This window comes from Macadamia integrifolia, chromosome 5 (genome assembly GCF_013358625.1).
Source record: "Macadamia integrifolia cultivar HAES 741 chromosome 5, SCU_Mint_v3, whole genome shotgun sequence".
NCBI classification, from domain to species: domain Eukaryota; kingdom Viridiplantae; phylum Streptophyta; class Magnoliopsida; order Proteales; family Proteaceae; genus Macadamia; species Macadamia integrifolia.
Window position 1 is genome coordinate 44,196,725 of NC_056561.1, and position 12,525 is coordinate 44,209,249.

General features: G+C 39.4%; 1 protein-coding gene across 1 annotated transcript; it reads left to right on the forward strand.

Annotated features, from left to right (window-relative positions):
* Nucleotides 1–978: 978 nt before the first annotated feature.
* Nucleotides 979–8,475, forward strand: LOC122079448 (auxin response factor 2A-like). The gene is made up of 15 exons (XM_042645932.1): nucleotides 979–1,514; nucleotides 1,622–1,734; nucleotides 2,036–2,131; nucleotides 2,240–2,296; nucleotides 2,408–2,563; nucleotides 2,668–2,752; nucleotides 3,305–3,395; nucleotides 3,479–3,643; nucleotides 4,621–4,740; nucleotides 4,848–4,923; nucleotides 5,024–5,195; nucleotides 5,320–6,236; nucleotides 7,238–7,428; nucleotides 7,545–7,749; nucleotides 8,044–8,475. The coding sequence occupies exons 1-14, from the start codon at nucleotides 1,358–1,360 to the stop codon at nucleotides 7,726–7,728; spliced, it is 2,580 nt and encodes an 859-aa protein (XP_042501866.1). The 5' UTR covers nucleotides 979–1,357; the 3' UTR covers nucleotides 7,729–7,749; nucleotides 8,044–8,475.
* Nucleotides 8,476–12,525: the final 4,050 nt, after the last annotated feature.

Below are 12,525 nucleotides of genomic sequence, written 5' to 3' on the forward strand. Positions count from 1 at the left end.
GGGGAAAAAAAAAGACTAACGCTGTGTTTGGTAGCCAAGAGAATAAAAAAGAAAAAAAAGAGAGAAAAAAGTACAATTTTTGTACTTTTTTCTTTGGTTTAAGAATTTTTCTTTGCACTTGGTATGTCTTTTTTCATGATAAGATTATCATTTTCAAATTCAAAATTTTCCTTGAGAATTGTGAAATTTTATTTTCCTCCTTCAAAAATTTTATTTTACCTAAAACACAAGAAAACATGAGAAAATATGAAAACATAATGAGACAAAAAATGAATGATTACACAATGATTTCTTATGTATTTATCTTTCTCTTAAAATTCAAATTTTTTTGAATTTTTTACTTTTATTTTATTTTCTTCTCTCGATAATCAAACATATATATTATTTTTATTTTCGCACCATTTCTTTTCTAGATTTTTTTTTTTCTATTCTTTTCTTGTCTTGGCTACCAAACATAGCCTAGGGGTATTAATGACAAAACGGAGTAACCATGGATCGGTTTAATCAGGGGAGTGAAACTGAAGCCAACTAACAACCCTTTAAAGTACTTCCCCAGATCCTCCTATGATCCTTCCTGTAAAAAGCAAGGCAAACCCCATTCCCCCAAAAAAAAAACACAGCAACTTTGGAGTTCGGAGGATAACGGCGATAGGGGTAGCGTCCACCTCCAATGAACCCGAAAGTTCCGGCCCGATATAACGGCGTTTGAGTTTAAAATCTTCTTCTCGTTTTTTACTTTACAGCCGCCCTTTGCGACCTCGAGAGTTGTGAACTACCCGAGTCCTGTCGGATTTTTTGGACTTGCCGGTAAACCGGTTAGCAAAGACGGTGAGAGACAGGAAAATGGGGTGACCGGGGCTACCGGTTGACTCCTGACTAACCCGGTTATAATTTGACCGCGGTTGAAATGATTGCACGCTGATTTTGACCCGTGGTTAAGGTCTTGCAGTACTCGAGACGACTACTGTACGATGGTTATGGCAGCTGGACCTTCCCTGTACCCAGTGGCCTATCAGAGAGAAAAGAGGGAGGGGGAGCATTGGTGGCAGAAGAGAGAGAGAGAGGCAGAGTGAGAGAGAAAGGGATAACAGAGGAGCGGGACGCAGATGAGGAGAAAGAGATCGAAGAAATGGTCAAATCGAGAGAAATCGCTCGCAGAGAAAGATATTGCTTTCTGTTTCAAGTCTAGGGTTTCAGAGAAGTTTCTGGTTATCTTCCCGGTGGAGCTTTGCGGAATTAGTCTTTAAATCACTGTGCGGCGTTGTTTTGAGGTTTTCCAGTTGCTAGGGCTTTGAGGATTTTGATATTTTGGCTGAGAAGCTGCAGATGAGAGATCTGTGCTGAAAGTTTCACGAAGATGACTGTTTCAGAGGTTTCGATTAAAGGACATAGCAGTAACGGCCGTGGCGAGTGCTTGTCTTCCGGTTGCAGCGAGCCTAATGATGCCGGTGTCGGAAAGAACGGCGTACCAGATACTACGAACCTGTATCCAACTTTTTCAACCGGTGGAAAAGGTAAATCCGGCAGGTCTTGGTTTATAGCTTGAGACGGCGAAGTTTCTGTTTCCGTCGTATTTCGAAGGATTTGTTACTGATTCGGTTAATCTTCTGTGATGTTGTAGATTCTGAAGACGCGCTTTATACAGAGCTTTGGCATGCTTGCGCTGGTCCTCTCGTGACGGTGCCGCGCGAAGGGGAGAGAGTTTTCTACTTTCCTCAGGGACATATCGAGCAGGTGTGTAGTAGGATCCTTCGAACAATTGCAACTTATATCTTCCTCTTCCTCTCTCTATCCCCTTATTTTCACGCCGGTGCAGTTATTCGGTGTTCCTGTTTTCCTCCAATTCATTTATTTTAAGAAGTAGGAATTTCCGTAGAATTTGCTGCTTCGTCCGCACTTCTTTTTGCGGAAAGGGATCAGTAGTCGATTTTGTTGTGTTTTGGAGGGATTTTCATGTTCCTACTTTGCTACTTCTGTCTCTTGTCTTGCTTTCCTGTTTGCGTTTATTTTGATGCATGTTTGAGTTTCAATCCAGGTTGAGGCATCAACGAATCAGGTCGCTGACCAGCAGATGCCTGTTTATGATCTTTCTCCTAAGATCCTCTGCCGTGTGATTAACGTCCAATTGAAGGTATTGTGGCTTCATCGTCGTTTATCTGAAGGTTACTATGTGATCCTTTCATTCCTTTGTCGTGTGAGTTGGGGTTTTCTTATTGATGTTAGTATTTTTTCTTCGCAGGCCGAACCTGACACCGATGAAGTGTTCGCTCAAGTGACTTTGCTTCCTGAAGCAAACGTATGCCCTCATTTCAGGGTTTTCCTTTTTTTTTTTTTTAATAATAATTTCTCGTCAGATCAGAAAATGTTGGAATATGGTCCTAACAATCAATATATTTCTTCTGATCAGAAAGATGAGAACTCTGTTGAGAAGTCGTCGCTGCCCCCGCCTCCTCCACATCCTCATGTACACTCGTTTTGCAAGACCTTGACGGCCTCGGATACTAGCACTCATGGTGGATTTTCTGTGCTAAGACGGCATGCTGATGAATGCCTTCCACCACTGGTTAGGCTTTCTTCTTTCACACTTTAAATTGCTTCTTCATTTCTCCTCAGTGGACCTAACTCCTAACGACGTTCTGAGAGTTTGTCATTTGTTTCCCTCAACAGGACATGGACCGGCAACCTCCAACCCAGGAATTGGTGGCCAAGGATTTGCATGGGGTTGAGTGGCGGTTCCGCCATATATTTCGTGGTAAATTACTGTTCCATTTATTCATTCTGACTTGTACCGACCTTATGACTCTTTTACGGTAGTTTTATTGAAAGAGTTCTTAGTTTGTCCCAAAAGCAATTGGTACTTTTATGTGCAACCGAGGGATTTTTTATTGTCAAGTTGGGAGAATTCCCCCTCTAGGTAGAGGTATAGGTATACGTGGGGAAATTTGCATGGAAGTTGCATATTCCTGGAGGTGGTGTTCTTTTAATTTGATTGTGGCTTTTGGCTGGATTATTTCTCACTATGCAGTTCATACTGGCACTGTTTTTTCAGTGCTTAAGGGTAATATCATCCAATTTGCCATTTCTTTGATGTGATTGAAGTGCTGTAAATCAAATATGTAGGCAATACTACATTTTCGAGGCAAACCAACAGGAACTTGTCTTCTTTGGGGTTGTATTTTTGTTTCCTAAGAAATCAATTTTTATTAGTCTATAAACATCGATACCCCTTGGAGTGGCCTTCATCTACTATATCATCATGGAGTTCTTGTATTTTTTGATTGATTTATTACTCTGATAATGCCAGGTCAGCCTAGGAGGCATCTGCTTCAAAGTGGCTGGAGCGTCTTTGTCAGCTCCAAAAGGCTTGTTGCTGGGGATGCTTTTATTTTTCTCAGGTTTATTATGTTCTTAATGGTTGTACGTTTGATGCTTCAAGTTCGTCCTCATGTCTGATATTGTGGCGATTTCTGTCCTCCAGAGGTGAAAACGGGGAACTTCGCGTAGGGGTTAGACGCGCTATGAGACAGCAAAGTAACATCCCTTCTTCAGTGATATCTAGTCACAGCATGCATCTTGGAGTCCTCGCAACAGCCTGGCATGCTGTCTCAACAGGAACCATGTTCACGGTGTACTATAAACCTAGGTTTGTGATTGATGCTCAAATTCCTTGCACTTGTGACGTACTTTAAAGCAGTAAAAAATTATGTTAAACACATTCAAACCCTTCAACTTCTTTATGCATTTGGATTGGTGGATGAAGACATTGACCCCCTCCCTAGAAAAATAAAATAAGAAAGGAGAATAATTTTTTTTATTTTTTATTTTTTCTTTTGTGTGGGTTTTCCCTTAACTTCAGGCTATGTAGTTCTAATGGTGTGATCCATCAATTTTCTTGGTCAAATGCTTGATCCTCTGAGAACACTGCTTTTTACCATCAATCAGCATATGTATTGGGGTTTATAATCATTTATCATTTAAAAAAAATAAGGGCATACCCAATGCGTGAGGCTGTTGCCACTGCTGGGTCTGGGGAGGGTCATACCGACCCCAGCCTTACCCCTGCTTTGCAGAGGGGCTGTATCTTTTCTCGAACTGTGACCACTAGGTTGCAATGAAGCTACTTTACTGTTGCGCTGTGGTCCACTCTCTTATCATTTATCATTTACAATCACTAAAAGATAATTTTATGCTGGGATATGTTGGTTATATGGTTCAACGGAAGATTACTAGTCAACACTTTAAAAGGAATCTACACTTTTTGGCTTTTGAGTGCATTCCGTATGTTCCAGCACTTGGGAACGTTTAGAAGCCCAGATGTGTAGTGTATTTGCCAATGGTGCAGGGAAGCCATTGTAGTGCTTCTCAACTGTACTAAGTTTGTTCCTGGGATTCGTCGCTCTACCGGCAGGATAGTTTGATACATATGATACTGATATCTCATTGAAATAAAATCTGATTTTGTACTGAATACTGATAATGTACAAATTATTTGCATGAACAGAAAATGACATTGGTTATGATTAAAATGTCTCTTAGAATATTTCTTCTTCATAAGGTGCCTTTTTGATCGGTCTTAGATAGTGTTCTGAATTGCATTGCCTCTGCCATTTCAAAATACAGGACAAGCCCTGCAGAATTTCTTGTTCCATGTGATCAATACATGGAGTCTGTCAAGAACAACTATTCTATAGGGATGAGGTTCAAAATGAGGTTTGAAGGTGAAGAAGCTCCTGAGCAGAGGTATAATTCTGTCACCTTGGCTTTTCACTGTAGTGACTCCTGTGTGAATGTCTTTTGTCTCCAAGAATTGTGGTTTGTTGATGTTTATTTTTTTTTTCCTGTTGAAGGTTTACAGGCACCATAGTAGGCATTGGTGATGCTGATCAAAACAGGTGGCAGGGATCAAAATGGAGATGCCTGAAGGTAGTTTCATTTGGTGTTTGGGCATATATGATTCTTCTTGTTGCTTGTGTGTTTTCGATTCATTTGCATGCTTAAATGCCTTGTATTCTTCATTGTTTAGGTCCGATGGGATGAGACTTCTTCTATTCCTCGTCCGGATAGAGTTTCTCCATGGAAAATAGAACCTGCTTTGACCCCTCCGGCATTGAATCCCCTTCCTGTACCCCGGGCTAAAAGACCCCGTGCAAACATGGTGCCTTTATCGCCTGATTCCTCTGTTCTCTCAAGGGAAGGTATAGCACAGTGTTGCCATAGCATGTTTAAAATATATAAAGAAAGAAAGAAAAAAGGGGCAAATGGAATCTTGCTATACTGCTTTGGTGTCAAATGTGCTTAGGACTTGTTTGATTTGTCCAGGTTCATCTAGAGTGACAGTTGACCCTTCACCAGTAAATGGGTTTTCAAGGGTCTTGCAAGCTCAAGAAATCTCAACCTTGAGAGGCTCTTTCCCTGAGAATAATGAGTCAGACACTGCTCAAAAGCCACTTGTATGGAATTCTTCACAGGATGATGAGAAAACTGAAATGGTTTCTGCTCAAAGAAGATATGGAGCAGAGAATTGGGTGCCTCTGGTGAGGCATGAGTCAACTTATACAGATCTACTGTCGAGTTTTCGAACAACTGGTGATTCTGCTCATGGATTCTGTCAACCATTTGTCGACCAAAATTCAGATGATTCTAACCCAATGAAGAAGCATTTCCGAGATGAGGAAGGGAAATTCAACATACTTTCAGGCCCAAGATGGCCTTCCTTGAACATGTACGAGTCTAGTATTAAGATTCCTGCACAAGCTGGTGAGTTTCCTCATCAGAAACCTGGGGATGGTAGATATGGCGAGTTGAGTGGATATCTTCGAGCAGAGCAGCCTCAAGGGAGCTGGCTGATGCCTCTTCTTCCGCCCTCTCACTCTCACTTGGAAAATCCTCATTCAATGGGGCTGAGATCACAATCTGCATTATTGCAACATGAGGCTGTGAAATCCAAAGACGATGGAAATTGCAAGCTTTTTGGTATACCCCTCAGAAATACTGTGGCATCAGAACCAGCACTGCTGCATTCGAGTACAGCTTATGAAACAAAAAGTCATATCCATCCTGTGATGCATCAACCACAGGCTTTGGAATCAGATCAACATTCTGAGCAATCAAAGGGCTCGAAGTCAGTGGATACAGCTCTTGTGGGCAATGAAAAAGAGAAACCCTTTCAGGCTTGTCAGCAACTTTCTAGAGAGGCACAGAGTAAACAAAATGGCTCAACAAGGAGTTGCACTAAGGTTATTTTTCTCCCACAAGTTTAATTATTTTTTTAGTGTGACGTGGCATGCAATTCTTTTCCTGACTTTCTATGTGACAAGCAATTCTTTTAACTGATATTTTATTATGGTAGGTATAAAATGCTCCTGTGCAGATAGAACTGTTGTACAGAGTAGTTTTGAAGAAAGATAATTTAAAAAATGGGATTGAGTTTTCTGTATGGGAGGTTTGGATGCTCCCTGGGTCTATATCTCCTCCAATAGGTGGTGGAGATGTCCTTTTATAGGAGGAGAGAGATACTGAGAGCAAGCCATGCTTCCTAACAGAACATTACCCCTTAAAAAAATATATGGGCAATGTATATCTAGTTGGGCCAAAAATATGCCATGTGGCATGTTGGACAGGACTCAAGTTTTGTTGTCAGGTACCCCCCCCAAGTCTTCAGCTCACATGTTAAGTTTCAGCAGCCTAAACAAGGTTTGCCAAGTGGCGAAATAGAGCTATGAAAATCCAGGACTATCGGAAAGTGCGGAATAGTGGCTGGAGTACCTGCCATAGGTGTTCATGGGCAGACGTTGGGATGCATGCCGATATGCAAGAGTATGTGGTTGAACTAGAGTGTAATTGGACTAGTAGTCTATCCAGACTGCCCACCATCTATCATATGTTGAAATTGACACATCATTCTGCCACATGGCAAATATTTCTGGACATCAAGGGAAGCTATCTGGATGTGCTGTTAAGTGGTATTTTATATTTATCTTGCTACTATTTTTATTGATTGTGCCACGTCGTCTTATGCTTCTAGCTTTGTTATTTACCCAGTGCCAAGGAAGAATGGACAATGTCCCTAAATTCTGAATATGTCTAACTTGCCACATTGCTGATATATAGAGCAATATAGAAAATTTTATCTTGTCAACAGAATTCAAGCCAAGATGATGATGATTGATGATGATCGTGCAAATTCTATTAATGCAATTTCGTCTGTAATTGATTTAATTGAGTGGGTTGGTTTCAGGTTCATAAACAGGGGATTGTTCTTGGGAGGTCTGTAGATCTTAATAAGTTTAACAGTTATGATGAGCTGATTGCTGAACTGGATAAGATGTTTGAGTTCAATGGTGAATTAATGGCTCCCAACAGGAGTTGGTTGATTGTATATACTGACAATGAGGGTGATATGATGCTTGTAGGAGATGATCCCTGGCAGTAAGTATTAAAAACTCTCTAATTGCCATTTTACCATCCCTGTTCCAATAGTCTAGTGAATATGTTTGATGTCCTTTGATTTATTTGCATATTAAATATTTATTTTTTTTTTTCAGGGAATTTTGTAGCATGGTTCGCAAGATCGTCATTTATACTAGAGATGAGGTTCAGAAAATGAACCCTGGGAATTTGAACTCGAAGATCGAAGAAAACCCAGTGGTAGCAGCACAAGAAAGAACAGGTGCTAAAGAATTGAAATGTTTGCTTCCTACTGCTTCAGATGGTCCTGATGATAGTTAGGTTTACCTCGCATGGCTGTGGGTAAGTACATATGTACCCTTTCATTTGCTATCTCTTGAGAAATGATTGTTTTATTATGGGGTTAATATCGCCAAACCCCAGTGCCCCTCTTTGTTTGATGTCTGGGTGGTTAAATAGTGTTGTGGTCTCAAAATTGTGGTCTGAATACCCTGGATGATGGTTATTAACCCCTCCTTTCATAGATGTGCAAATAGTTAAGCTAGTTAGTAGGTTTTCTTGTACTAAGGTTCTATTTTTGCTTCGGCGACAATCAAAATGTCTTATATTATTGATTTTCTTCCAATCTTTCCACAGGTTACTGAAGGTGGCATTTGAGACTTGTCAGTAAAGGAGACCTAAGTCTGCATCGTGCAAGGTCATTGAGGGTTATGCCTCTGTACTACCAAGTAAATATTATCCTCCAGGATGTGGCCCCATCATATCTCCCAGTTTTGAGGTATTGTGATTTTAGGTCACTATATAGGTACTAGCGATGCTTTTATCCAAGCCTGATATACATATATATATAGATAAAATATATGCATATATACATATTCTCTGCGAGGATTAGGCTGACCTTGCGTCCTCCACCATTGTACATAGCTCCTACATCCCGGGTTCTATTGTTTCTGAGTTCTTCCGTTGCACCATTCCTTGTATCCAACGACAATGTTTTCTGATTCTCCTTTCATTCTCTGTTTATACAGTATTTATTTTGTTCTGCAGTAGAATATTGTAAGTTTTGAAGTTTGGCTCTGGGCTTAGCTGGGTCAATGTGTATTAGTCCAAGGCCGCCTAGATATCAATTGCTTTTTATAGGTCGTCCTATGTGTGCACGAGTTAAACGTAATGGCAATGCAAACAGTGCCGATTCCAAACCAATTAGCCAGTACCAGTAAATGTGGCCCCTTCCTTTGTCATGGAAGGACTTCAGTGCCAGTATTTGATTAGTAGGGATTTTAAATGGTGATCGTCCTCCACAGATCCTGATCACTGATCAATTGAAGCTGGAAATGGCTGTTTCACCTAGAAGTCGTATTTGTTTGGAGTTTGGATTCGTGGAACAAGTTAGGAGCAAATTTTTACCTCTATATTTGGTGAAGAAAGATTTTACTTAAATATCTTCATTTCTATAGCCCAAGAAAGCTGGTAGCTATTATATAGACATAAATTTCTAAGTTCTGGTGTTAGCCAATGTAATTTTTAAAGTGGTGACTAAATGTAGGTTACAAGAAATGAGTTATTGGATTTGGGTTTAAATTTGTAAGAGAGCAATCATATCATTTTCTTCCCAACAAAAAAACTTTCATTTTCTGAATATGTAATAGTTGAATTTCACTTCATTTTTCACTGTGGTACCAACTAGTTATACCAACTAAGAAAGGATTCTAGCATAATACATTTGGTAAAACAAAAAAATTCTATATAAATATTTGTTAATTAACAAAATAAGGGGAAAAGACTGGTGCATGCCACCAGGATGCCCGTTGTCCCCTCTCCTCCCCCCTTTGTAAAAGGCTGTTGAATCTCTTGGTCTGTTCAACAATATCTCTAGCTTACTCTGAAGATGGTATAGGTGGATTACACTTTGAATGTGGCTAATATAATGGTATTTGCATTTTGGAGAAAGAAGGCTACCATGGAGCGATGCTTATACTAAAGCTCTCTCTGGGTTTTTTCTTTTTCGTAATTTTTCATATGAAAGTGGGTCTGTGTGCGAGAGTGCAGTCTAGGCTAAGGGTGTCAATTGGGAACTGAAACCAAATATCGAAATCGATATTGAGCAGAATTAACTAAGCCAAACTGAATCGAATTAATTCGATTTGAGTATGTTAGTATGCTATTTGGTTTGGTTTCTCAGACTGAAATATAAATGAATTGTCTTAAAACCGAAAAAAGGGGAAAAAGCCTAATATAGTAGATCATTATAACTCAAGTGGTATTTTTTCAATATTCAATTTTGAAAATTAAAGAGTGTTTTTTGCAAGCTTTTTCTTTTGGGTGGCAAGTGTTTTTTGCAATTTAGCATCATATATTTATTTGTTCAGACAATTTTGGAGTTATCAATGGTTACAAGACCCATAACTCGAGCCCATTATGGTCTTTGATCTTCACAGTCATGATTCAAAATAGGAACCATTTCATAATCGAATTAAAACCAAAACCAAAGTACAAAACTGAATTAAAAGTGCATGTCAAAACCAAATTGGAATTGAAACTGAACAAAGTCAAATTGAATCGGCTTGATTGTCTAAATATACAACTGAGCCAATTCTTGGTTTGATTATATTCCACTTTACCATCATTTGAAATTGAATCGAAACCAAACCGATTGACACCTTGAGTCTAAGCTCTCTCTCCTACCCCGAACAAATGGCAGTGTATTTACCCAAAGCCTGACTACGCTAATTCTCCCGGATGGTTCTTTTTCCCTTATTCAAATGTGGCTATAAAGGTATATTTTTTTCTCCAACGCTGTTTCTACTATTTTCTATGTTTCAAAATCACTTGTCGTTATGTAATGATAACCTTAATGGTTTCAATGTTTTTCTTAATTAAATTTTAAAAAATCACATTTTGCCCCCTTCTGCCAATTCACTATCATAGATCCTACTCAGATTAGAATCCGAATAATTCAATGCCACTTCAAAGTTACTCCTAGAGAGAAATGCAACGACAAGTAATTGTTGAGCATATGGTCTTATAAGGAACCAGTTTCCACATTCCCGTGGTAAAACTATTTATCTCATTTTGCATCCCTTCTACATTTTTCAGGGAACATGTCGGTCAATAAGTCTTGATGCCATGAGCAGAACATGTTAGCGCTAGCTGTGTCATCGGACAAGTCTTGTGATACGTTGGCCTTGCTATTGCTTTTCTAAATTATTGAGTCACCCACAAGCACTACCATTAACAAAGGAAATCAATGGGATAACCTTCTTTTGTGATTCTAAACACATTGGGATCATCATACTTCATTGGTTATGATTCTAAAGTGAGACGTACTAAATCCAACTCTTTTATGATACATTATTCTAGGCAGCTGTAGTGTTTGCCACTCAGAAGCTGCATATCCCTTGGCTTGTTTTACAAAAATGGTGGTTTGCTTTCCCATTCCCTTAGTTCATTACATGAAAGATCACCCACTGCTACTTCAGTGATATGGGGATACTGTTTAGTGAAGGCTTTCACTACTGACGCCCAATTCTGTGTCTGTGTGGATTCCAACTACATGAACCACCCGAGAAGGAAAGGAAACTTAGAGACCAATTAGAGAAGTTAGAGAACATGATTTGAGTGGGAAAAAGCTTAGAAAGCCAAGCAATGGATTTTGATAAAATGAGTTTTTGCTCTCAATGTTGGGGGGATTTTTCAGAATTTATTTTTAAAAATTGAAGGGATTTTGTGTAATTTTCAAGAGTTTCAGGCCCTGGGGTCGTGACAACGTGTACACTTAGTGGCACTCAATGTGCACACATAGGCACACTTCACTTGGGCAACACACAAAACCATACTCAGACAACCGTTGGGGCATTTAACACTTAGGGGCATACCTGCATTTGAGTTCGGGCAAAAGGGTTTCAAGATTTGGGGTTTTTACAAGCAAGGTATGATTCTTCCCCCAAATCTTTTATTTGTCTTAGATCCATGATGAAATCCATCTCTCCCACAATATCTCCTGTGAATATCTTCTACAAATATCTACAATAAAATATATATTGTTACCACACCTTTGTAGAAAACTCTAGAACTTGGACCTTACTTAGCCCAATGGCCTAAGTCCATGGGCTTGGTGAGCTAGGCCCGTGAAGTTTGCCATAATTATATAAGGAAATACTACTCTTCAAACTTAATTTCTTATAGTTCTTCACTAGGCCATACGTTATTCGTTTCCCAAGTTTCTTTAATTTATGCAATTTTATTGTTATTGACGAGTAAGGGACACCATGGGCCTCTTTCCCATTCCTTGTTGGGCCGAGAAATTGTCCTTATGTCGGTCCTCAATGGACTTGGCCACTTAGATCACTTCAGCATAACCTTGAATCGACCCTAGATCTAGGTTAGAATCATTATATGAAACCTTAGATGTGTGGAAAATGTGGTCGAATCAATCCCTTGTGGTTTCCCCTAGGTGGGATGTTTTGTGTGGGAAAATCATTCAAGGCTTGACTAAGAATTTAACCATATGGATTATAAGTGTCCTTGTTGAACTTGTGGAGTATATGAGAAACGGGTGATTCCTTTGTTGAAATTTTTGTCGGTGGAAAGTCCTTATTGAATCTTTATGTATGATTCAGGTAGGCCTACAAAGATCCATCCAGATCTGACCTAAAAAAAACCTTGAATCATCTAGCTCCGGTACACCTAAAATTGATTTTTGAAAGACTACGATATAATTATGAAAGGACATGGATACCTATTGTCCAGTACATGCTTCCCATAGCTACAACTAAAGTAGCAGGAAGATCAACTAGATGATCATAATTTCTGTGAGGTTTCCTATGAGACATGAAAGTATAAGACTGGCCGTGTTTTTTTCCGTCCTTTTCCATAGCATTCACACAAATCACAAAGAATAAATCAACAAACTATCCTCTTCCTGTGAAACCTTTTGGTGGAAGCAGAAGGAAATGATGATTTCAACCACCCTGATGTACTAAGGAATGAATAATTACCAGTTACACTCACATGCTTGTTCAGAACTTTTATCTGCAAAAAGATCATTTTAGCACATGCCCAACGTGATGTACTGACAAAAGATAGAGAGTATAGAACAGGGGATAGGTAAAAGGTAAA

Coding starts and splice junctions, on each gene's coding strand:
- LOC122079448 (XM_042645932.1), top strand. CDS start 1,358: ATGACTGTTTCAGAGGTTTCGATTAAAGGACATAGCAGTAACGGCCGT. Junction 1,735..2,035: donor CTCAGGGACATATCGAGCAG/GTGTGTAGTAGG, acceptor GTTTCAATCCAG/GTTGAGGCATCAACGAATCA. Junction 2,297..2,407: donor CTTTGCTTCCTGAAGCAAAC/GTATGCCCTCAT, acceptor TCTTCTGATCAG/AAAGATGAGAACTCTGTTGA.